This window comes from Spodoptera frugiperda, chromosome 1, assembly GCF_023101765.2.
Source record: "Spodoptera frugiperda isolate SF20-4 chromosome 1, AGI-APGP_CSIRO_Sfru_2.0, whole genome shotgun sequence".
NCBI lineage: Eukaryota > Metazoa > Arthropoda > Insecta > Lepidoptera > Noctuidae > Spodoptera > Spodoptera frugiperda.
Genome location: NC_064212.1, coordinates 10,956,881 through 10,980,955, shown reverse-complemented (window position 1 = coordinate 10,980,955; position 24,075 = coordinate 10,956,881). Strand labels below are relative to the sequence as shown.

The window sequence follows — 24,075 nt, the reverse complement described above, 5'->3', positions numbered from 1 at the left end:
TGATGCCGAAGGAATGGCTCTCTCACATTTGAGACGTAATCGCAATCCAGTTTTGACCAGTTAAATAAATAATAAGATAATACCAATAAATAGTCGTATCTAAACCACTGCACGAAAAGAATGACGACTTTTGATGAAGCGAAAGAGGTATGTAAGATTCGTAGCAATCAGCGTCCCATTATCTCTGCCTACCCCCGTGAGAAACAGGCGTGAGGTTATGCATGTATGTAGGTATCTAAACTACTGTATGGATTTGTGTTTTTGTGTTGGTTAGTCCATGTATCGAGGTAGGTCATACGCTATATAACATCACCCTACGATCAATAGGGGAGAGAAGCGGGTGAAACCGCGCCGAAATCGCTTGTGTTTAAAGATCAAAACCAAGTTTATATTTTAATATTTTTATTTTTGAAAGTTTTCGATATATCGCTACCTTTCTCTTTCTTATTTGCAATTCTGGAGCCAAATTGTAAAGCTCGCTTAGGTAAAATAACAGCCTCACTTAAACCAAGATTTAAGGCAACTAATCTTAACATGAGTTTATCGCCCATACCAATGCCCAAATCTTCACTGGGGAAACACCTGTAATGACATTGCAAAATTATTAAATTATGTTCACCCAATTTATAATTTAAATCTAAGTAAAAACAAGTAGCTAGTAAATTTGAAAATACTAGATAAATATAGAATACTTAATATAATGTATATTTACCTTAGCCATGGTTTTAATTGTAGTATGTAATTTGTAAAGTCTTCATCTAAATATGGCATTCGAGGTTGTCTACCATGATCACATATAACTCTGTTATCACGAGCCAAATTTCTGAAAGAGATTCTCTTCCAGTCTAGCAGTAACTCTTTGTTGAGACCTTGCCAACCCTTCCGTTTGAAAGCATTTCTATGCCGTGTGTAACCACCAAACAACTCATCTGCTCCAGAACCTATTAGTAAAACCTGAAATTAATTCTCTTATTAGTATTTTACTGCATAAATATTTAAAAATGCGTATTATTTTCTTAATCTTGTTTTACCCTACTGGTTGACACATCATGTAAGCAATCTTGGCCTCTAGCAGCAAACCACAATGCTGTCCCAAGACTTTCATCTAAGATAGTTTCTCGGGGATACACTAGGTCTCCTATAATATCCTCTTGGTACTTTTCTTGTTCTTCTTTTGAAACATTTACTTCTCTAAATATCCAATCCCTTAAAATCACAAATAAGTAGTATATTAGTAGTATTAAAAAATGTATTAAAATGTAGTGACAACAATGAATGCAATGGTCATACCTGGTTGGACATAGTTTTTGCAGCTCTTGTAATGACTGCCTTCCTGTTAGTCTATCAGGGACATCAAATGTAGATTTTTCATCCTTTTTAAATGCTACATTGATGAGGTCTATACTTTGTTCCCTCGGTAAATATTTATCTGCCAGTACAGCTAGTATTGTACAATCAAGGCCACCAGAAAACAATATTCCAACAGTACAATGCTTGCAATCACCTTCAGTGTTTAAGCATTTCTTACATCTGTTTGGTTGTTTTTGTAAACGCAATTTAATACTCTTCTCCAGTAGTTCCGTCACATTTAAGACTGTTTTCTTTATTAAGTTATCCTCAATCAGTATTTTCATTGCTGACAATTTACACTGTGTTGAAGCAGCTGTAGATTCAATTAATTTAATTATGTCATCCTGAAACAAACAATTTTAAATAAATTACATTTTGTATATTATCTTAAATGTAACATTGAGAATAAAAGTTATTACATTTTCTTTAAATTGTTCTTCTATATATTCAAAATAAAATTCATCATCTGGTAAACTTTGTTGCATTTTTAGTTGTTCTAGCCAATCTTCAATTAAATATTCCTCAGTCTTTAATTCATTATTATCCCATGGATACACTTTTATTGTATTAGTATTTAAATTTAGTATCTGAATACAAGTAGCTGGAACTTCAACACAGTTGTAATTTCTTCCCAAAACATTACTGATTATGATAGAATTTTTACTTTTGTGAAAAAGTAAAGTACTTCTTCCAATTCTATCTCTCATGAAATAGATTTTTTTATTTATTTTGTCCAAGTAAATCATAGCAAAGGGGCCTTTAAATGATTTCAGTTGTTGTATGATGTATTCCTCTGACAGTGTATTCTGGCAAAACAAATTAAGCTTATATTATTGACAATAATAAATGAAATACAAAAGGTAATTTAAGAAGTAACATACAGACTTGTCATGTAGTTTATCCTTAATTACTAATGTGTCACTGATATTGCTGGGCCATGTTTCATCGAATATATCTCCATTGTACAATAACACACCCTGTTCAGTTTCCACAGGCTGTGGTGCTAATTCAGGACCCTGCATCCACAACACCGCACCATACAAAAATGCTTTCATATCATCACCTAAGGCGATTTCTAATGAATTAGATTTATCGGGCCCTCTGTTTTTAATACGTTTCATCACTTGATCATCCTAAAAGTAATTTGTTATTTAAATAAGGTATAATTTAATATAAGTATTTTGTTTTTGTTGAATAAAAATATTAAATTAAATACCATAGTTGAGGTTTTATTGCAAAAACATATTTCACAAAATATTCCACACATGTTATAAGTAAATATTTTTTCAGTTTTGTACAGGTTATTAGGTATATAAATGCTTTTATGATAATTCTCTGAATTGAACGAGTTTATTTACTTATTAACTACGAGTGTGAAAGAAATGTAGACCAAAATGTATAATAAGTATAGGGGGAAACGTAGACAGACGGAGTAGGATAATGTCTACGAAGAAATAAGAATCTCTATCTAAATGGTCCACGAAGAAAGAAAAACATATACAATCAATTATCTGTGAATACGATTGCAGATATGATGGATTTGTAGCACATTGACTTTGACGTTTAGAGGTTTCGAATTTCTTTTCAGTTTCGGCTTTTCGAGACCATGCTATAGACTACTATGCAATGGAATTAAACACAGCGCTTGGTAACGGTGACTGACACAGGTAAAATAATCGAAATATTTAAGCTCTATATTTTGTGTATTTAAAAGCACTATTTATTTTATTATTCATCAATTCATCCTGTCATTGTCATTTTATATATCCGAACGCTTCAAATGTCATTGTCATTTCACGTTGTCGTTTTGATTTGACCAATCCGTCAAATAGTAAACAAGAACAACAGAAAAAGTACGAAAATACTATTTTCCATTATTGGATAATTGAAGAATCTACTCAAATCCTTGGACTTACTGATATTATGTTAACTAAATGACTATTAACATGACGTCTACCGAAAAAGACACGGAGAAAAATGAACAACAGACTGACACAGACTCCAAAACAGAAAGTGCGGAAGATGAGAAAGCAGCCCTCGATGAATACACAGCTAACCTAGAATCGAGAGTAAAACAAAAGACAGAACTTAGAAACCAAAATTTAAACTGTGTTCGTCCGCCAGATAACTATTTCTCGAAATTGGATTCTGGTCTGAAGAAAAATACAACATTTGTGAAGAAGTTGAAGTCATTTAGTGCAACGCAAATTGATGCACTTTTAAAAGATTTCAATACACTAAATCTCACAAAATACATATCGGAAGTGGCTGCGGCTATTGCGGAAGCTAAGCTAAAGATGTCTGACATTGCAGCTGCTATAAATTTGTGCTCTGCATTGCATCGCACCTATGCAGATTTTTCATCCAATTTCTTTGAGAATTGGCAAAAAATTCTTACTTTCAAAGCTACAGATAAAATAACTAATTCATCCAAATTGCGTGTGGATATACGATTTTATGCAGAGCTGGTAGCTGTTGGAATATTTACTAATAAGATGGGCCTTCCATTATTGGGCAATGTTCTTACTGTTCTGATAAACATGGATAAGGAGGAGCATAACAATATACCAATATTGTTGTCATTCTGTAAACATTGTGGCGAGGATTATGCTGGCTTAGTACCAAAGAAAATCAGAGAAGCTGCAGAAGTAAGTTGTAACTGTACAATGAAAGCATAAAATAAAATAAGCTAAATATATTGTAATATGTACTTTACTTAAGTTATTATTTCCAGAAATATAATGTGACTATTCCTAGAAATCCATTTTTGCCTGCTGAAAAACAAACGGCTGTAAGAACCCTTCTGAAGGATTACTTTCTATCACTTACTAAACATTTACTAGCTGAGAGGACACAACTGCAAGCTTTGCATGCAGCCAATCAGAGGACACTTCATACCCGAGGGGAGTTGTCTCAGGAAAGAAAGGATCAGCTGGAGCAGCATCAGGTAGTTATATTTTTTAACATTTTTAGATATCTTCTACCCTTTAGGGACTCTGGAATTGATACAATGATATAATCATAAATTATTTCTGAATGTAAGTACCTAATTGTTTTATGTATTACTCTAATATTTTGCAGGCTACCTATGACAAGTTACTAGCTGGTGCTCAAAGCTTTGCTGAAGTGTTGGGTGAATATATGTGAGGTTGGAGAGAAATATCTTTTCGGCAAAGCAGTAGCACATTTGAATTAGGTGAAGCTGGAGAGCCTCCCACATTGACCCTCACAGTGACTGAGACCCAAGGAACTGTGACTATTGGTGGCAATGAAGAGTTCACCATGCAAGCAGGTACTGATCCCTGGCAAGATGAAGACACCAGAACATTTTATACCAGTTTACCAGATTTAAAAGTTTTCATGCCAAATTATCAAGTGAAAGAGGTAAGTTAACAAAGTCATCATCATCTTCTAACTTGTATATACTTATGATTCATATTGTGTACATTCAGATGAGGTCATCTGACATCTGAAAGATTGTCTACATTCAGATGAGGTCATCTGAATGTAAACAATCTAATTTTAGAATTTATACAAGGTTGTATAAAAATAGCTAGAATTTATTTTAACTTCATAATTACAGACAGTAAAGAGTAAGCCTGAAACAGTAACAGAAGAAATGTTGGATGAAGATCTGAAGGAAGATGAACTGAGTGACAGTGAGGGACCTCTACCAGTACCTGACATGGAGCAGGAAGAGGCACAGCCATCAAATGTCTCCAACAAGTATGTGCCATTATCTATACTAATATTATAAAGCTAAAGAGTTTGTTTGTTTGTTTGTTTGAACGCACTAATCTCCGGAACTACTGGTCCGATTTAAATAATTCTTTTTGTGTTGGAAAGCGCATTTATCGAAGGAAGTTATAGGCTATAAAACATCACGCCTCGAATTATAGGAACCGAACAGAGCGGGTGAAACCGCGCGGAAGTAGCTAGTCACTCATATAACTACATATCACAAACTGTATAGATCTCATTTACATTATTTTTTCTTTTTTTTTAGGTATGCCCTGGATGCATTTTTGAATGAACTTCCTAACTGTATTAACAGAGAGTTGATTGACAATGCTGCAGTAGATTTTGTTCTGAATCTCAATACTAAGAACAACAGGAAGAAACTGACAAGGGTGCTTTTCAGTGTTGCCAGGACTAGATTAGATCTATTACCCTTTTACTCAAGGTTTGCTGCTATCCTCTACCCAGTTTTGCCCGATGTGTGTGTAGATTTGTGTCAGATGTTGAAACAAGACTTTAAGTATCATGTTAGGAAAAAAGATCAGATCAATATTGAATCAAAGGTAATTTTTTTGTTACCCTTTATACATGATTTTCTATCGAAATTGCCACCATATTTATAATCACTGTTAATTTTTACAGATCAAAGTTGTGAGGTTCATTGGCGAGTTGGTTAAGTTTAGTCTATATTCGAAAATGGAAGCACTGTATTGTCTAAAAGTCCTTTTGCATGACTTTAAACACCATCATATAGAAATGGCGTGCAATCTACTCGAGACGTGTGGTAGATTCTTGTACTGTAACCCAGACACTCATCAAAGAACCATGATATATTTGCAACAAATGATGAGAAAAAAGGTTCGTTAATTTTTTAATCCACTTCTATTGCTTAACAATGATTACAGGTACAGTAATATTAATTCAATTATTTTCAATTTCAGACTGTATCAGCTTTAGACTCACGTTATGTGACACAAATTGAAAATGCATTTTATTATGTGTGTCCACCTGAAGCTCCAGCTCAACCAAAAGAAGAAGAACCTCCTATGCATCAGTTTATACGGAAAGTACTCCATGAAGACTTGCAAAAAAGCAATGAAGAAAAGATACTGAGACTGATGCGTAAACTGAATTGGGATGATCCAGACACTGCAGCCATTGCTATACAGCACTTAGCAGGGGGCTGGAGAGTAAGAGCAAGTGCAAGACGAGCTTTGGCAAGACTGACAGCTGAACTAGCTGCATGGCAGGAGGCTGTGGCCCCAGCTGTAGTAGATACTATTCTGGAAGAGATCAGAGTTACTATGGAAGACCCCCACCCAAGATATAATCAGAGAAGAATTGCTACAGTCAGATATCTGGGAGAATTGTACAACTACAAGCTATTAGATTCACGAGATGTTTTCACAGTTTTATATTCTTTTATAACTTTCGGAGTAACAAATGATCACAACAATGTTTCTCCTCTTGACCCTCCTGATAATGTATTCAGAATTAGACTAGTCTGCGCCCTTCTCGAGACTTGTGGCGCGTATTTTAACAGTGGTTCTAGCAAAAAGCGTCTGGATTATTTCTTAACTTTCTTCCAAAATTATTACTGGTTTAAACAATCTGATCCTCACTGGACTGATGACAACATGTTTCCTATTTATGTTAGGTATATATACCAAGAATGTTTGACGACATTGAGACCTAAGCTGACATTGTTCACTAGTTGGCAAGAATGTAAAGATGCAATAGAAGAATTACGTCAGACATTGTACCCAGAATTAGGGGAAGAAGATAATGATGCAGATGACCAGGGTGACGACAGTGTTAATGAGGGCCTCGATACCATAATTGAGACTGATGACGAAACAGACAATCCTCAATTACCTGAAGAGAGTTCTGATGAGGAGCCTATAACTGAGAATACTGGAAATGACGATAGTGAAATGCAGCAAAATGATGATATTACAATCGAACCTAGAAGACCAGCTCCAAAACCTGTAAGTTACATAATTTTGAACATAGGTATTAAAAATAAAGTATTTCTGATATTTCTTATTCAATATTTCTGATCTCTTTTTTAGGTGGAAGATGTTGAATTTGAATCTGCTTTTGAAAAAATGGTAATGGAGAACATAGCTGAACGGCAGCGTGAGACTCGCCCTCAACAGCGAGACATCGCTGTCCCAATGACTTGTCGTCAAACTACCAAGAAAACTTACGAACAGCTCTTGGTATGTATGCATAGAATTTGGAAAAATATAAAATTATTTTTATGCCTCTGCTATTATGTAATTAATTATTTATCGTTTACAGCAAGGCAAAGAAGGCGTTGAATTCGTCTTGATGGTGCGGAAAGGTACTAAGCCACAATACAAGTCATTTAATGCACCTCCAGAACTGGCAAGCAACCTACAGCAACAAGCTCTAGCTGATAAACAAGAAATGGAGAGAATGAAACTGTATGTATATTTAATCTTTTTTAAAAATACCGTCATTTGCGTAAATTGATAAATTTTTTAAATAATAATACTTTTGTATTTTAGTTTAACCCTAAACATATCAGAAAGGCAAGAAGAAGAAGAATACAGCGCAGAAAGTGGAGGCGGGTCAGGAGGTAGCGGTAACCCTAATAGAGGGCAACATGTTCGACAGAAATACCAGCATCCCAAAGGCGCGCCCGATGCTGACTTAATATTTGGACCTAAAAAATTTAAATAGCCCTTAGTATGGTGGGATTCTTCTCCTGCCTATCATGATTTTCTGAATGTTAGCTCGAAGATGAAATAAAATGTTGAGAGATGTACTTCCTGTTTTGTATACTAATGAATGTATGTATTTAGTTGGAAATAAATTGGAGCTTATTTACTAAATTTGGTATCTTTTTTATTTTTATGACTGAGCTACCCTGATAGGAATACAATAACTGAAATTACTCACTGAGGTGACACACCGTCGTACAGTCAGTTTGGACTCACAATTTGAACATTTTGATCTGCCAATAGCACACATTTTTAAGGGTAGCACAGTCTTGAAAGACAACCGTATTATATGGGAGTGGGACTAATAATAAATTACTAATATTATGATTACATAGTAAAGTATGGGTTTTATTGTTAGTAATCTTTATCACATGGACATCTCTGCAGAGATAAATAAAATAAAATGAATTAGTAATTTCACAAATAGAATTCTATTCCATGTGCAAAACCGCTGCCAAACCTAGTAAAAAAAATCAAAATCCGTAGACAAGAAAACAGCGATGTGTCAATCATGTCAATGTCAATTCAAACCAATTGTCAACTTGTCAAGTCCAGAAAGCGAGCGGGAGGGTGAACCGGCCGTTATTTAGATAGTTACTTACTTATTTAATAACCTATTGTGCACGATGGCTGACGACGATTTCAGTAAACTATTGCAACAAGCCGAACAATTAACCACTGAAATCGAGGGCAATGAAGAGTTGCCAAGAGTGGAACGTTCTTTGGGCCAGGTGCTTGAGGCGTCCCAGGAGTTATATTCAAGAGTTATCCAGTCAGGAGCTAACGATATCCAAGCGTAAGACTTTGTTGATTTTACTTATCATAGCCTATTTCTACTGTTTGTTTTATATTCTTGACGTAACCTTCGAATGTGGTTTGTTGCAGACATCTTCTGTTTGGATCAAAAGGAATAGATTTACAACAGATATCACAGAAACTTGAGACTCTAAGCTCCAAACGAACTTTCGAGCCACTCCAACCTATAGCCGATTCTGACATTGAAAGCTTTCTTAGAAACGAAAGAGAAAATGCAATTTTATCACTAATTGATGAGGTTAACAAAAATGTAAGTTTAAAGTCTGTTTTTACTATTTAATCAATAAAGGTAGTTATAGTTAATTCATATTAATACATAAATGATTCTTGTATGATTTTTTATGCATTATTTGTCATCATACGGCAGCCTGTCGTGAGAATTAAAAAAATAATTATTTGAGTCAAACAGACTTCGCTCTAGTTTGTAGTTAATATTTTTGATAAGTAGTTGCTATTTATGTTTACATTGTTATTCTACTTTCAGTCCCTACAAACTACTGAAGATCAAAAATGGGAACATATGCTGTCAGAATGGAACAGAGAAAAGATTAAGTTGATGAATGCTATGATTGGTCCTTCTCAAAATTGGCTGGACCTGAAGAGGACCCCAGAGCCGCCAAGTATTGCAGATGCACCAAAGAAGTTCGGACATTCCATGCTTGACAACATAGAGGCTGCATATTCTAGACAAGTACACCAATATAACAAGCTTGTGTTCCAAGGATCTAAATCAAGGACAGCTTTACATCAGAAATTTGCACAAGTTGCTGAGGAATTCAATGATCCTGTTAGTAATTATACTGATATTTAAAAAAAAACATGTGTCTTGCAATATTGATATGTAGTCATATTTTTATTGTTTTATATTTACAGAAAGTTAAGGAAATGTGGGAGATAATAAAGACAATGGCAAATATTCCAGCCCTAGTCAGAGATGAGGACCCTCTGAAGGCTAGAGGCAACCCTACCATACAACAATGTCTTGTGGCTCAAGGAAAGAAATACTTAGAGAAAAGGTAAATTCTATAAAATTACAACAGTATAATATTAAATTTATTTAGCCTTGAGTGAGTCAGAGGTTTTTAGTTTACAACTCTGTAATATGAAGTTCATGACTGTTGAGAAATGAATTAATATATTCCACAAATGAATATAATTTCACACTTATTTTATTTCTAGATATAAACTATACATGAGTGATGTGGTGCGTGCAAACCCTGCAGCAGCAATGCGTGGTGGGGAGCCTGGCACATACCCACTGGTGAGAGGATTCGTAGGGCTCCGCCTACAAGGACAGAATGTGCAGGTGTTAACTGACGGCGTCATTGATGAACGCCCGCTCTGGCCCATGGTCTACTACTGCCTTAGAAGTGGAGATGCCAATGCTGCCCTGCATTGCTTGAGGAAGGCAGGGTATGTAGTAAGACTTCATTACGATTAATTTAAATTTTAGTCAAAAAGCTTACTATACTAATAAAAGTTATAAAATTTTGGTGTTTGCAGCCGAGATCATGAAGAGTTTATTTCAGCTCTAGAAGAATACATAAAGAATCCAGAGAAACCATTGAGTGATAAACTACAGACTGCTATCAACTTCCACTATAGAATTCAAGTGCGAAACTCTACAGATCCTTACAAACGGGCTGTAAGTATAGAATAACATAGTCTTAACACACAGAAACTTATGTATCTCTATGAGAGTAAATGTAATGATGCTTATCGTATTTCAGGTATATTGCGTCATAGGTTGCTGTGATCTAAGTGACGAACATTACGAAGTCGCGCGCACGGCTGACGATTACCTTTGGCTTAAACTCTCCTTCATCAAGTCACGCAGCAACAATGAGACCGAGACATTCTCCTATTCTGATTTACAGAAAATGATTTTAGAAGAATATGGTAATTTGAAATATATTAGTAATACGGCTGCATGGATGGTGCGGTGGTTAGGCAACCGGCTGCCGTGCAACGTGTAGCGGGTTCGATTCTCGCACGGAGTTTGGGTTTATGTGAAATTGTATGTTTGTAAACGCACTCACGAAACAGGAGAAAATCCTAGCGTATAACTAACCTCTTATGCAGTGGGCGTAGGCAGAACCTAAAGAGCGCCACCGTCAATCCTTGTTTACTTTAGTATCTTTGACTTCCATCATAGTAGTAACAGTTACATTTTTAATGGGTAATACATTTATTGTTTTTTTGCAGGTGAAACTCATTACCATGCATATGAGAAACCAGTTGTGTACTTCCAAATGCTCACATTAACTGGTCAGTTTGAACCTGCGATCGAATTCCTGTCGAGAATCCCAAGGTACTAATTTATAAGTCAAATGTTTGCTACATAATTTCTTAGTAAATGTTTGGTATGCAATATTCATGAGAACTAATGTTATTCCAGATTCCAAGTACATGGTGTGCATATGGCTTTAGCCCTTCACGACGTATACATGTTAGGAACACCGCGCAACGTTCAAGCACCTTTACGTAAGTTCATGTACAATATCTGTTTCAAATTATCAGTTTTTTTTTTTTTTATATTACTTTATGTTAAAATATTGTATTGTTCTAGTGTCAGTCGACACCGACGATCCGCCACCGCTCCGTCGTCTCAACTTGGCGAGACTTCTACTTCTGTATGTCAGGAAATTTGAACTCACTGATCCATCTGATGCTTTACATTATTACTTCTTCTTAAGGTAAAACAAATTTAATATAATTTAATGTTTTTAGTTTTTATATAATCTATTAACATAATATTTTTCATTTATCATAGAAATCTCAAAGATCCCAGTGGAAAGAACTTGTTTATGTGTTGTTGCACGGATCTGGCGCTTGAGAGTCGCGACTATGACTTGCTGTTTGGGCGAATGGATGCGATGACTGGGTTGCGCAGCCCTGGCCTACTGGACCAATTCAACAACCCACATATTGATAGCAAAGTATGTATATTGTGTAAAGAGTAAGCATTTCTAAAAATTGTAAGTATATACTATAAAATGGTTGATGACATGACTCGTTTTTATTTTAGGTTATAGCTCTTAATGTAGCAGAGCAGCTAGTGAATAAAGGCCTATTTGAAGATGCCATAACAATGTATGACATTGCTGGGGTAAGTTCTATATTCAATTGTTATTTATGTTATCAAATTAACAAGTAACAAGAAAGACAGATAAATCTTAAAGGTTACTTTTATCTACCTGCCACCCGGACGAACCTGCGCGGTGCACAGAATCGTTTTCTAATATGTTTAATTTTATTTTCAGAACTTAGAGAAGGTTTTAGAACTATTCTGTGTTCTATTAGCACAAGTAGTGAATAGTGGTGGAGGTGCGGGTGGACTACGGCAGCGCCTGTCTATTCTAGCTGAGCATGTGTCAAAGAGATTACGCTCGGCTGACGGAAGCTCGCTACCGTCAGCGTTAGTTGAGGCCTACACTAAACTGTGCAAGTTGATGACCTTCTTTGATCAGTTCCACAGCGAAAACTTCGAAGGCGCTATCGAGGTAATGATAATATTCAAGTGATTCAACTTGATCACATATTTTTATAGTTTTCATAATAATATTAATGTTTTATTTGCAGACATTACGTGATTGTGAATTAGTGCCATTGAACGCAAGTGAGCTAGATGCTCGCGTATCTGCTGCGCGTACGGCGCGTGGTGAGCTCTTGCGTAGCTTGCCTGCAGTGTTGCGAGCCCTCTGCACTATTCTTCTAGCGCAACGACAAAAGTTGCGTACAGCAGCCCAGGCGCAACCACTTGCATCACAGAACAATAAGGTGAGTCTAATTTAGCGAAATTTTTGCTATGGATTGAAATCATAGTAGCAATCAATATTTAATTTTGCTGTTTTGTTTTTAGCAAGTGGAATGGTTACGTGAACAAGCTGAAGTACTGAACACCTTTGCCGGCAACATTGCATACAGAATGCCGGGCGACACCTACAGCCAGTTGGCACAGATGCAGATTCTGATGCACTAATATTGATAAGGAACATTTGGTTATAAAAGTCTTTTTGATTACATATTATTTTATAATTAAGAATACTGTGTTTTAATAAGAAACTACACATTCAATTCAAAAAGTATAGGCGGAACAAGATAAGCAGCAATTATAAATATAATCTTTCAAATCAGTCTTGACTACACACTGTAGTAGATCCTTTCAGCCAGCTGCCTCCTCACTTCTATACCGATATACAGGTCATTGACATTATCTTCAGGCATCTCTGTGACTTCATTTATAACTGGCATTGGTTCTGGGTCCACAAAAGGCTGGGGATCAGGCAAGCCTGCCCTGGTGCACAGGTTATGTAATACTGCACAAGCATTTATTATTTTTGCTGCTTGCTCTGGTGTATAATGCAGTGGTCTTTTATAAAGACATTGCCACCTGCCTTTCAGCTTGGCTATACATCTCTCAATACAACTCCTAGTTCTACCTTGAAAATGGTTGTACTGGGAGTCAGGTGTGCCCTGAGGTGCATGGAGTATTGGAGTCATTAGCCAGGCTCTCTGTGGATACTTGTTATCAGCTGAAAAGTGATTAAATGTTAGTTTTTAAATGATTTAAAATTATTAATTTAGATTATAGATGAATTGTTGAAACAAACCAATGAGCCAACTCATCTCTCCCTGTCTGCTGATATTTTCAACAAAAGGTCTGATGTTCATTTTGTTCCAAATATATGCACAACTAGCTGCACCACCAAATCTGCAGCATATTGCTATTATTTTACTATCTGCATCACACATCTGGAATAGAATAAATCACAAAAACCAATAGGGTGAAATAATGTAAGGGATATGAGTAATAAATGAGTATTCTTACAATTTGTGCATGTATGGAGTATTGTCCTTTTCTGTCATAGAATGCCTCTTCATCATCTCTTGGACACACTATTTCAACATAAGTACCATCTATACAGCCAATGGTCTCAGGAAAATGATATTTTCTGTAAAATCTGTAATTCCAGTGGACAGTTGTAATGCTATAGTTAAACTTTATTAAGATTGTGATTGTGAAGAATCTTCTTACCCTTCTTTGATTTGGTCTCTTTGCATTACAGTACTAGGAAATATTATGCAGTTGTTGAGCACCATGTTCAGGCCCTCAACCACAATCTTGATAACTCTGCTAACAGACTTCTGTGATATATTGATATTGAAGTCTTTGCCAACTGACTTCTGATGTGAGCCACTGGCTAAGAACGATAGGGTCACTAAAACCTGGGATAGAATATAAAGTGGTCAGCATATAAAGTATTTGCAAAAAAGTTTTTATGTAGCTATTTCATGTAATAATCAAAGCAATAACAAAAACTAAGCCAAGAACAGTTCGACTACCTTCAAAGGGAAAGGTATTCCATTAGATCTTTGAGTTTTCGGAACAACAGGTTCAAGTAATCTTAGAATATTATGGAATACATTTCTATTGACACCACAATTCTTTAGTAAATAAGAATCAGGCAAGTTTACACAGTCAGAAAAATCTGTTATATGCCTGCGAGCGATCCTTTCCTTGTGAGCACTACCTCTTAACATTTTTAATTTCAAAAATGTATTCATTTTCCAGTAACATTAAAATATTACAAATAATTAAAACTTAATTAATCTAGCCAAATGTATAGGTAGACATTGTTCTATGTATATTCATTGTTTATGTGGTGTACTTTATTGAAGAATATTCGAATTTTCTTTAATAATTACAAATAAACAGAAATTAACAACAACAAACAAAACTTTATCCACATGAGACCATAAACTATGACATATAACAATATTTTTTAGCGAATAAATTGATGACACAAGGTCTTTTAGATTTATTTTTCAGTATGAATGTCGATAATATCTGCGTGAATTTATTTTTTTCGTGGAACAGATTAAAATTTTTGACATAATATGACCGAACGGCATTTTGACAGTTGAAAAAAAAAACAAACTTGTGTTAGGGCAACAACAAATAGTTTATTTCTCAAATTTCTTTGTTTTTGTAACAGAAAATTAGTATTTTTAGATATAATTAAGATTACCTATAACAGAAGGTAGTTCTTTAAAGACCTCGTTGTACTTTTTCGCCATTAATAACTTACTATCACAACGATGGAAAGACGGAAAGCTAGCCCAGAACAGTTAAACATGCTTTTACATTTTCTGGAAGAAGACAAGGAATTAGCAATAGGGAAATTCACAGGTTTAGAAGGAAGAATTCGTCAAACGAATGCATGGATTACAATTACTGAAAAACTTAATGCTAATTCCGGATTTGGGTCAGGTGCAATCAAAACACCTGATAAATGGCAACAGGTCCGAAAAAATTGAAAACTTCTATTACTTTCGTTCAATTAAAGAATTAAATTTTACAATTAGATGAAACTTGCATTTTCAGACATGGAGAGATTGGAAATCGAATGTCAAGAAAAAGGCATTTAAAATAAGAAAAAACAGATTTACACCAGGATGTAATGCTAACACACAACTAACTGAGGCTGAGGAGAAAATATTAAGACTTATCTGTACAAACACTTCAGTTTTTGGACTTTCAGGAGTACCAGAAACTTCAGCAGTTAATACAATGGTAATAAATGTTGATCATCATCACGGTCAAGTTACTGTTGGGCTTTTTAATTTACAGTCATTTTATATTATTTAAATGTTATAAAGTAGAAATTGTCCTTACAATTTTCAGGCACCTACACAAAGTACAGGACCTACAGATGACATGTGCGGTGCTGATCCTTCCACAAGTAATATGGTACATATAGGATTGTCGAACATATTTGTTTTTTAATTATAATCTTAGATTAGATTAGATTTGAAAGAAGGTAAACTACTAATAAAATCTTTTCAGAAATGGCCATCAGACTCTCAGCACTTTACAGCAGCAGATATAGAAATGAGTCTTGGTGATGGAGTAGTCACAGACCCTGATGCTGGTATGGGACCCAATGAAGTGTCCTCAGCTCCAGTCACAGGGAAACCTTTATGGAAACGAGGAAGACCAGTCAGTCAGTATTTAACTTTATTTACTTTTCCTTATTGACAAATTAGAGATGTTCTAAAGTACTCTTTGTTTCAAGGACTTGTACATGACAGACTTCTGAACTTAGAAGAGGAGAGAATTAGAATAGAGAAACAGAAGCTTTTAGAAAAGAAAAGGTGTAACAATATGAGACTTAAAATGGAAAAAGACAGGCTTGAGATTGAAAGGCAAAGAAATGTCTTGTTAGAGAAGTAAGTATTATTGTTATTTCTATCTTACATTATTTGTTTTGAGGTGACATTAAATCTTGATCTAGTGGAAAGTTGCATTGCGTACACACTGTTCACAATGCTTATGTGATATATAATTTTATATATTTTCAGACTTTTGGTAGCTGTGGAAGCTGTGGCGCATCGATGATAGTAATATAAGAACAAGAGAATAAGCACAACTATATTTTTATACTCAAATAATAATAATTATTATTATGGACTGCAATAAGAATTACATAATTGAGCAATTAGTGTAGATTTTGTGATATTAAATTTTATATTAGTTAAATATGATTTTTTCATTTCTTGTTAGTTTTACGCATACATTGTTTTGCAAAACGACGTCATTGTTTCAAAATATTATGTTTCTTTTACCGATTTTGGTACAGCAAACTTACGAAAAGAGCCCTATGATGCCTATTTATCTTACACGTTCTTCAGGACTGCCTTTATTAGATGATCAATCCATTGCCTCTTACTATTTCTTTTAAAATTATTTGGAACAGGAAAGGATCAATGTTCTTAAAAATATTATTACTTGAAAAGTCTTGTTTTGTTATGTGATGTGATGTGATTCCACGAGAATTTAAATGGACAAGGAACATGCTTCAAAATACAGTATTCGTCAATAATGAAATGGAACGTTCAAACTGACATTTTGTCAATCAATGTCAATGTCAAATGTGTCAAAACAAACAATGCGCATGTGCTTCGTTTTGTTTATAAAAGTAAATTATAAAACGAATTTTATGTAATCATTAACATGGAAAGTAATAATTTAGATCGCGAATTAGTTGGGCTATTGTTCCCTGGAATTGTTAAAAACGACGACAAGGCTATTGCTTGTTTAGGTGGAATAAGGAACATTTCAAGTGTAAGTTTTATGTATAAAACTAGGTTCTGCCGGCGGGTTCGCCTGCGTTCCTGTGGGATTAATGTTGCCTGTGTTTTTCCAGACCATTAATACCATAATCTATTCTAGTTCTTTATCCCTTCCCTTCAGACGTTTTGACGTGATTAAGTAACAAACATACGCATAAACTTTCGCATTTATAACATTAATAAAATCACATGTAAAATAATTAAATTTGGTGATATTTACCATATATTTTCAGGTTTACAGCAATGCTGGAAGAAAGCGTCTGGGATTATCTTTCCAACCAGAAAATCCATTTGTAAGAAAGATATATGGTTCCTCCAAAAAAGCAGCTGGAGTGCTTATGAAAGTCAAAGTTAAGAAAGTGAAGGAAGGTGATGTAATAAGGAGGGAAGTTATTTCAACATCTGTGGTTGGATGTGTTAAAACTATGTTCAGGTTTGAATGTTAGTATACTATCTACTGTTTATTACAAAGTATTTTATAAATTACTTATGTAAGTAATAATTGAAATTATGTTAATTTTCAGCAATGTGTGACTTCCAATATTTGCCAGTACACAGAGAGACAAGTGATGGCCCTATGACTTGTGATCTAGAAAAATATTTACCTTCTGGGACAGATACAATAGATTTCATGCTGTGAGTAATATACTAAAACATGTTATTTTCTTTATTTCTTTACATCAATGCCCTCCGGACAAAAGCTGTGTTATATAAAATATTGCATCAGTAAATTTTTCTCCATTGAATTATGTGTATAACTCAATATCACAATTTTTTGGCCCAAGGCATCAAAATTTTTTTATACTAATCTACTGACTATGTTTTATTCAATGTATTGACATACTTATTTACATAGATATTTAACATAATTTGTTTTCTTTATTTCAGTCAACCAGCTCCACTATTTTTAATTCCCTCAAGCTTCACTAGGTTTGAGAGACCAATTGGCTATGCATATACAGACAAGAGATACCCAGAACGGGCTTCTCCAGATCGAGATAGAGAAAGTGTTCACAACAAAATTAGGAATTTAAGAGGAACACAAGTGACTCCATATATATTTAATTTGATTGATGACTTGCCGGCTGAACCACATGAAGTATATCTAAAGCAGAGAGAACAGAGGCTCGAGTGCCAGCCAACATTGAATCAAGAGTTTGAAATTGTTAAAAAGGTAAGTCTTACATAGTTTACCTATCTTTTTTCTTCTGTCTGCTAATTTTTGCATTTACTTCAACATTCCTTCTTTTCTATTTATTGTAAAAAATGTGGAAGAGCAAAGTTTTAAGATGACTGCTTCTCATGAATGAGAGAATAGGTTCAAAACTTACCAATGGAAAGTACCAATATGACGGTTTTGAGTTATATGTTCTTTCTAACATTATTGAGACACCACTGACAAATAATAAAGTATGGTACAACAATATTCTGCGTGCAATATAGAAAATCAAACTATTGTATGGATTTTTTTATAAGAAAATATTTTTATTCTATAACATTTCCTTGTAGCTCCTTGAAGAGAGACCAATATGGTCGCTGAACTTAATAAGGTATCATACAAAGCTGAGGCTGGTATCCCTGAAGGTGATTATGCCGTGTCTTGCTGTGTACATGAAGACTGGTCCCTGGAGGTCAATGTGGGTGCGGTATGGATATGATCCTAGAAAGGATCCTAGCTCTAGGAAATATCAGACATTGGACTTCAGGTTAAGACATGCAGGTAAGAATTTAGTTTCATTATTACTGTTATTTTGGTCTAATACTAATAAGAAGAAGCAAAGGTTTTGTGTCAATACAGGTCTATTTCCATGTAAAATTTTATTAAAATTGGTCCAGTAGTTTTCACATAAGTAGTTGATGAATATCCTCACGAATTTTCCTGCTTACAGTTTGGAGGTGCTAACTGGTAATCCCATGAATGACAGTTCAATATCTCATAAATAAATACTGGCTTGTTTCCTTAGCGGGTGTGAGGTCCATGATAATGTCTCGTGACGACACGATGGACCGCGAGCGACAGCCGAAGAGGAAGTTCGCGGAGACTGCACCGGCGAACGAGGACATTGCTGAGGGGACCGTGTACTTCCGACCAGGAATCACGCCCGCACAGCGGCACATATTCTACCAGGTGAACAGGAAAATTGTTTATTGAATTGCTTTGCGATTTGTGTGTTAATGTTTATTTGCACAGAGTTTTTAATAGTTTATATAGTATTTAAGAGTTTCTAATCATCATGTTACAAAGACATCATGTAGTAAAAGGTGCATTGAAATGATGTCCAAGAGAATAGATCCATAATCCATGTCTTTCTAAAATATTAGGACTTAATTTTAACTTGACACAATTATATTCCTTAGTACTGCGACATCCAAATACCAGAAGTGGAAGAGATCCTGGCAGTGGAGCCGCCGCCGGGGTACATGTGCCACCTGAAGCGGGGCTGGCTGCCGGCCAACACGGACGAGATCTGCCGCGACCACATGTTCCGATATGTCAAGGATACGCTGTTCAATAGCAACAATACCGAATTGAAGTTTGAGGTAACGAAATTTTTTTTTTAAAACATTGCCCCACACTAGGATTTTCTCCTGTGTCGTGGGTGCTTTTACAAACATACAAGTTCACATACACGTGACACCTAATCCCTAAACAACAATTTGTGAATCACACAAAGAGTTGTTCCGTGCGGGAATCGAACCCGCTACACGTTACACGGTAGTCAGTTTCCCAGTCACAAAAAAAAGCCAGCAAAAAAAATAAAATAATAATAACTTGTCTCCCAAATTCTTCGTTACTCTAGAGTGGCCTAACCTAAGGGTCTGGTAAAGAATGATAGATTTAGGCTTGCTCAATTTCCGTTGATTTGTGTAATAAGAGTCTCAAATTGTTTGGGAATACACTCTTCTTGTGACTAATGTTATAATAGAAATAAATTATTTTAATCATTAGTCACAAATAGCGGATTTATCCAAATATTTGCTTTGTAATAATTTTATAAATATCCATAGCCATGTACTAATTAGCCGTATCTAACATCTGTATAAACTTTAAACTTTAGATTTGATCTATTTTGTTCCTTAGCAATACCCGATAATATATATGCATACCTACATTCTTAGATAAAGTCAGGATTAGATACTTAAGGTACACGCCCAAATCTACATCTGCTTACGAAATCGATTGATTAATTATGTACAATCGTATATCTATAATTATTTGTGTACGATAGTGTTAATCAGCCTTAACATGAGAACAAAGAAAATAATCTATGTGTATAGGTACATTAGGTACGTGTTCAAAAACTACCGCTCTGAAAACATGGTTTCAGAGCGATATCTAGAACAGTCTAGGCTGTAATGCAGATGCTTGTATTTCGTTACAGTGGCTAAAGTTTTAAGTTTCGACGATAGACGATTATTCAGGAGAATGGGGATCGGAATTAAATTTTCGTGATTAATCGATTGCGCTCATATTGCACCTAGTTAAGAGCATGTACAAAATAGTAGGTAGATTTATGTAAAGGCATTGATTATATTATTTATTATGTTTTTATGTTACAGGCACCCAGTGGTAGTGACAGTGAGTCTAACTCTGAGGACGACACTGCTGTGAACGATGTTGATGATGTTGAAGATAGTAAATAAACAATTACTTGTGATACTTTCGTTTTTGTTATCCATGCCATTTATGATAGTACCTCGTTACTTATATTTTATCTTAGCAGTAATTACACAAATAGAAGTTATCTTAGTTAAAGACATTAGTGGCTATCATTGGTTATAATGATTTGCTTGAACATTAAAGGAGTGCGAGGATCTGTTTATTATGTAATCATTAATGTCCATTTTTTCTGTGAGAAAAAGGAAGGAAGCTAGAAAGATACATACAGTGAAGATTAAATATCTAATTACTGAGAACTCATAATTATCATCGATATGCAGCCTGCCATTGCAGAACAAGATAACCTCTTTAGTCTATTTCAAAACGTCGCATCGCGTTCCACTCGTGTCTTATAGACCACTACAGATTGGAGCCCAGTAGGGCTGATGCCCGGTCCGGAGTCGCGGATTACGTAGAAGTAGAAACGGGGTGGTTTTTAGTCCTCCCACTCACCTAATCCAATAATATACTTTTGTAGGGTAGGTATGCGTAGCACTGGTAGCACTGAAAATGCAAAGATTAGGTAAGTATAAAGTTTGTCAGTAACGTCCTCCACAAGGTCGTGCAACTCATTTCTTACATAACGAAATCGATAGCCAATGCTTATCGTAATCATAGTGTGTAGGTATCAATTAGAAAAAAAAAATAGATTGGACATTTTTGGAGTCCAAACTTAAAATTTCGAGTTATAGATTTACACAAATAGCAATTACGCTTTCCTTCTCATTTCTAACTTGGCTACATTTTCTAAGTACAATTGCAGTTTCAGAATATGGGATTGTAAACTAAGAGTTCTATCGATCTTCTCTTCTATAACCCACATGATATGATCTAAACATACATTCTTGGTTATTCTAGTTTGGGATAGCTATCATTTCAGAAGCATCGATGTTCTGCGCTGATTCTTTGCAAGTGCATTTAAAGTTCGGGTACGGGTTCGGATTCGAACCGTATCTCTAGCAATTTTTTACTTAGATCCCGTTACTCTCGGTACTCTGCAGAGCTGACTGTCGTGACTGTCATCAGACTACGACACGTTAGAATTGACAGGGTTTAGTTTAGCAATATTTTAATGGACTACGGAAGCAAAGTCACGCACCTACAATGTACCTGCCAACAGAATACCTATCATTTAGGTACATAATTATGTAGGTATCATGTTAAATCATATAAGTATCTTAATGCGATAGAATGTTCCGGATAGTAACTTTATCATTGCTGAGTACAATGCTTATCTACTTACAATGTTCGGCGACTTGTAGCAAAATATCTTTGGAACAGAAGTTGATTATGTTTATTTAATTAATAGATACTAATTAGTTACCTATTCATTGATGTTTTGTCTGTAAAGAGAGGGTCAATAGAGTAGGTATTAGATAATAAAACCTATTAGGTACAATATTGTTAGTCAAAGTGCATCAGACAGATCAGACTTTAGAACCTGCCTCGTGGCAATCTAGGTGCTCTCTATACCTACTTAGGTAATATGACTAATATCGAATCTCTATTTATGTTTCCATAGTCCATAGTTTAATCTAAAAAGAGTTAAATCTTGAGTAGAATAGTTTAATCTTTTAAGTCGTAGGTACGTCCCGTGGCTTCCCATTATTGTATTGGGATATCAAATAATAATAATGTTGCACCAAGTAATAATTTGATAATATTTATTTAAAGGGACCCCTGTAGTATTGCCAATCTCCGTCACCAATGATAACATTCAATTACAATTTCGATGCATAATCAGTCAAAATTTCACCTCGATAAGCTATCTCGTAGCTAAGGTTTCCTATCAACCAGATAATGCAGTTTATGTTTACCCCTCGAGAATATATCGCATTTTTCTGATAGATACAGCTGTTATTATGATAATTACAAAATAAATCTGTTCTTTAAATATTTTTAGGCGGATTATAAAGGAATATCATAATCTTTTGGCCGCGTACGGGCTCATTGTCATAATTATATTTCAACAAAGATGTTTTTGAGCAAAGTCCTTACTAATGAATAAAGTTTCCAACAAAACCATTGTCTCCGAGTATTTTAAAACAATGAAATTTAAGATTCACGTTACAAACCGGTAAACCGAGTATGCAGTTTGTCTGAATTACTATAGGTAATTTTCTTTGTTACTAGAATGCAAAATTTTTGCTGTGTCTGCATAGGTAAAGGTACTTATATTTTATAAGTGGAATGTTACTTCAGTTTAGGCTTTAAGTTAAACTTAGATTTTCAGACAAACGAACTGAAAATCTACATAATATCTGAATACACCTATTACGTATCTGTTTTTCAGGCGAAAACAAGGAAAACTATGTAAGTAGTAGGTACGTAGGTACCTTTCTAGTTTGTTGTTAGAAAAATAAAACAAAGGAGATAGTGGACAGATGTCAACAACAGTTTCATGATTCATAATATTCTTTAGAAAACTTAAGAAATCGATTGATTGCTTCATTTATTATTACATATATCATATTTTGCGTTTTAAACACGAGGCAGTGGTAGTGAACAAAGGCAGCAGCGCTGTGCTGACACCCTGACGACAAATGTCTCTTTGTGTACATCCAGTACTTAAGTCCATGAGTCACGTCTATGGACATTGTTCTTTTCTTGTACACTGTATATCTTTGATCTGTGAACTATGGACTACCCATGTAGATGTAGGGAAACATGAGCCATAAAAATATATTGATAGAATCAATTAGTATGTCACTATGTTGTCAATATTACTTATTGCGTGGTTAGCTTACTTATTTGGTGCTAATAAAAAGTTGGCTATTGTTAATATGAAAAAGTTAGCTAAATATTGAAATATGGTGAAGGAGATACAAAGGTTATTCCGAATTAAATAACATCTATCTACGTATAGACGTTTGATGTACTTATCTACCAACGTATAAGAAAAATGCTTAAAACAAAAACTCCACTGCGTAAAATTAAAAAAAATATATACGTTTCATAAGTATACATATACGTATGCCTTTCAGCAAGAAATGCTTAATGAGAAACATAACTGAAGAGGTAATTTAAATTAATAGATTAATAGAAGGCATTACATAACATGTTACCTGGTTTCTATGTTAATGTAAGGGTAGATGGTAACATAATGGTAGAATATTTGACGATAGTTTTGTATATCATGATATTTAGGTATATGTCAAAATCTGCTTAAGATAGACTAGATTGGAAATCTATTTTTAGAAATTGGCGTGTATCTAACGTGTGGAGATTCTTATATCCTTAATCTTTACTAATCTATGGCATGCACGACACATGATGTTTTTTTTTAACATACATCAGTTACGTGTAACTTCGGTACCTAGGTATAACTTATGAGTAATGGACATCAATTATGTACGGCAATTTACATCGCAAACGTATAGGTAAAATGAACTATCTAATCATTTTATACTACAATGTAATGTCCGAAGCTTGTATCTAGCTGCACGTAGAGTTATTTGTACAATAATAGTATTGCATAATAAAAGAGCCATTTCACACACTTTTACTTTAAAAATTGCTTAGTAATCCTTTTTTAATGTTTCGTAATAGAAACTGGACAGCTAGCACTTATTTGAATTTGTCTGTAGTATCAAGAGTTGGGCTAGTGTGAGGATTCAGAAATCA

General features: G+C 34.8%; 5 protein-coding genes across 6 annotated transcripts; 3 read left to right on the top strand and 2 right to left on the bottom strand.

Annotated features, from left to right (window-relative positions):
• Nucleotides 1-385: 385 nt before the first annotated feature.
• On the bottom strand, nucleotides 386-8,121 carry LOC118273615 (asparagine synthetase domain-containing protein CG17486). Of its 2 annotated transcripts, none has more exons than XM_050695257.1 (7): nucleotides 8,017-8,121; nucleotides 2,232-2,483; nucleotides 1,770-2,156; nucleotides 1,291-1,694; nucleotides 1,032-1,206; nucleotides 713-954; nucleotides 386-582 (listed from the first exon to the last, which is right to left on the bottom strand). In XM_050695257.1, the coding sequence occupies exons 1-7, from the start codon at nucleotides 8,086-8,088 to the stop codon at nucleotides 387-389; spliced, it is 1,728 nt and encodes a 575-aa protein (XP_050551214.1). In that variant the 5' UTR covers nucleotides 8,089-8,121; the 3' UTR covers nucleotide 386. The 2 variants fall into 2 exon arrangements, with proteins under 2 accessions (XP_050551214.1, XP_035446563.2); XM_035590670.2 differs by lacking the exon at nucleotides 8,017-8,121 and adding an exon at nucleotides 2,567-2,870.
• On the top strand, nucleotides 3,153-7,949 carry LOC118273613 (regulator of nonsense transcripts 2). The gene is made up of 11 exons (XM_035590667.2): nucleotides 3,153-3,998; nucleotides 4,085-4,297; nucleotides 4,432-4,488; nucleotides 4,540-4,734; nucleotides 4,934-5,076; nucleotides 5,357-5,651; nucleotides 5,731-5,946; nucleotides 6,030-7,076; nucleotides 7,161-7,310; nucleotides 7,393-7,538; nucleotides 7,623-7,949. Exons 1-11 carry the CDS (start codon nucleotides 3,285-3,287, stop codon nucleotides 7,795-7,797), a joined length of 3,351 nt encoding a protein of 1,116 aa, XP_035446560.2. The 5' UTR covers nucleotides 3,153-3,284; the 3' UTR covers nucleotides 7,798-7,949.
• Nucleotides 8,122-8,368: 247 nt separating the features above from the next.
• On the top strand, nucleotides 8,369-20,449 carry LOC118273474 (nuclear pore complex protein Nup93-like). The gene is made up of 28 exons (XM_050695767.1): nucleotides 8,369-8,634; nucleotides 8,724-8,904; nucleotides 9,139-9,441; nucleotides 9,528-9,670; nucleotides 9,834-10,067; nucleotides 10,158-10,299; nucleotides 10,385-10,553; nucleotides 10,860-10,965; nucleotides 11,053-11,138; nucleotides 11,224-11,350; nucleotides 11,428-11,593; nucleotides 11,683-11,763; nucleotides 11,918-12,157; nucleotides 12,237-12,434; nucleotides 12,517-12,605; nucleotides 12,878-12,962; nucleotides 15,043-15,231; nucleotides 15,343-15,408; nucleotides 15,505-15,661; nucleotides 15,734-15,887; nucleotides 16,647-16,782; nucleotides 17,024-17,231; nucleotides 17,315-17,426; nucleotides 17,679-17,964; nucleotides 18,300-18,510; nucleotides 18,755-18,918; nucleotides 19,149-19,331; nucleotides 20,352-20,449. The coding sequence occupies exons 1-28, from the start codon at nucleotides 8,465-8,467 to the stop codon at nucleotides 20,433-20,435; spliced, it is 4,470 nt and encodes a 1,489-aa protein (XP_050551724.1). The 5' UTR covers nucleotides 8,369-8,464; the 3' UTR covers nucleotides 20,436-20,449.
• LOC118273473 (putative nuclease HARBI1) lies at nucleotides 12,668-14,429 on the bottom strand. The gene is made up of 5 exons (XM_035590453.2): nucleotides 14,001-14,429; nucleotides 13,693-13,883; nucleotides 13,486-13,618; nucleotides 13,268-13,409; nucleotides 12,668-13,189 (listed from the first exon to the last, which is right to left on the bottom strand). Exons 1-5 carry the CDS (start codon nucleotides 14,220-14,222, stop codon nucleotides 12,798-12,800), a joined length of 1,080 nt encoding a protein of 359 aa, XP_035446346.1. The 5' UTR covers nucleotides 14,223-14,429; the 3' UTR covers nucleotides 12,668-12,797.
• On the top strand, nucleotides 14,569-16,197 carry LOC118273416 (uncharacterized). Its single transcript, XM_035590380.2, has 6 exons — nucleotides 14,569-14,960; nucleotides 15,043-15,231; nucleotides 15,343-15,408; nucleotides 15,505-15,661; nucleotides 15,734-15,887; nucleotides 16,020-16,197. Exons 1-6 carry the CDS (start codon nucleotides 14,757-14,759, stop codon nucleotides 16,054-16,056), a joined length of 807 nt encoding a protein of 268 aa, XP_035446273.1. The 5' UTR covers nucleotides 14,569-14,756; the 3' UTR covers nucleotides 16,057-16,197.
• Nucleotides 20,450-24,075: the final 3,626 nt, after the last annotated feature.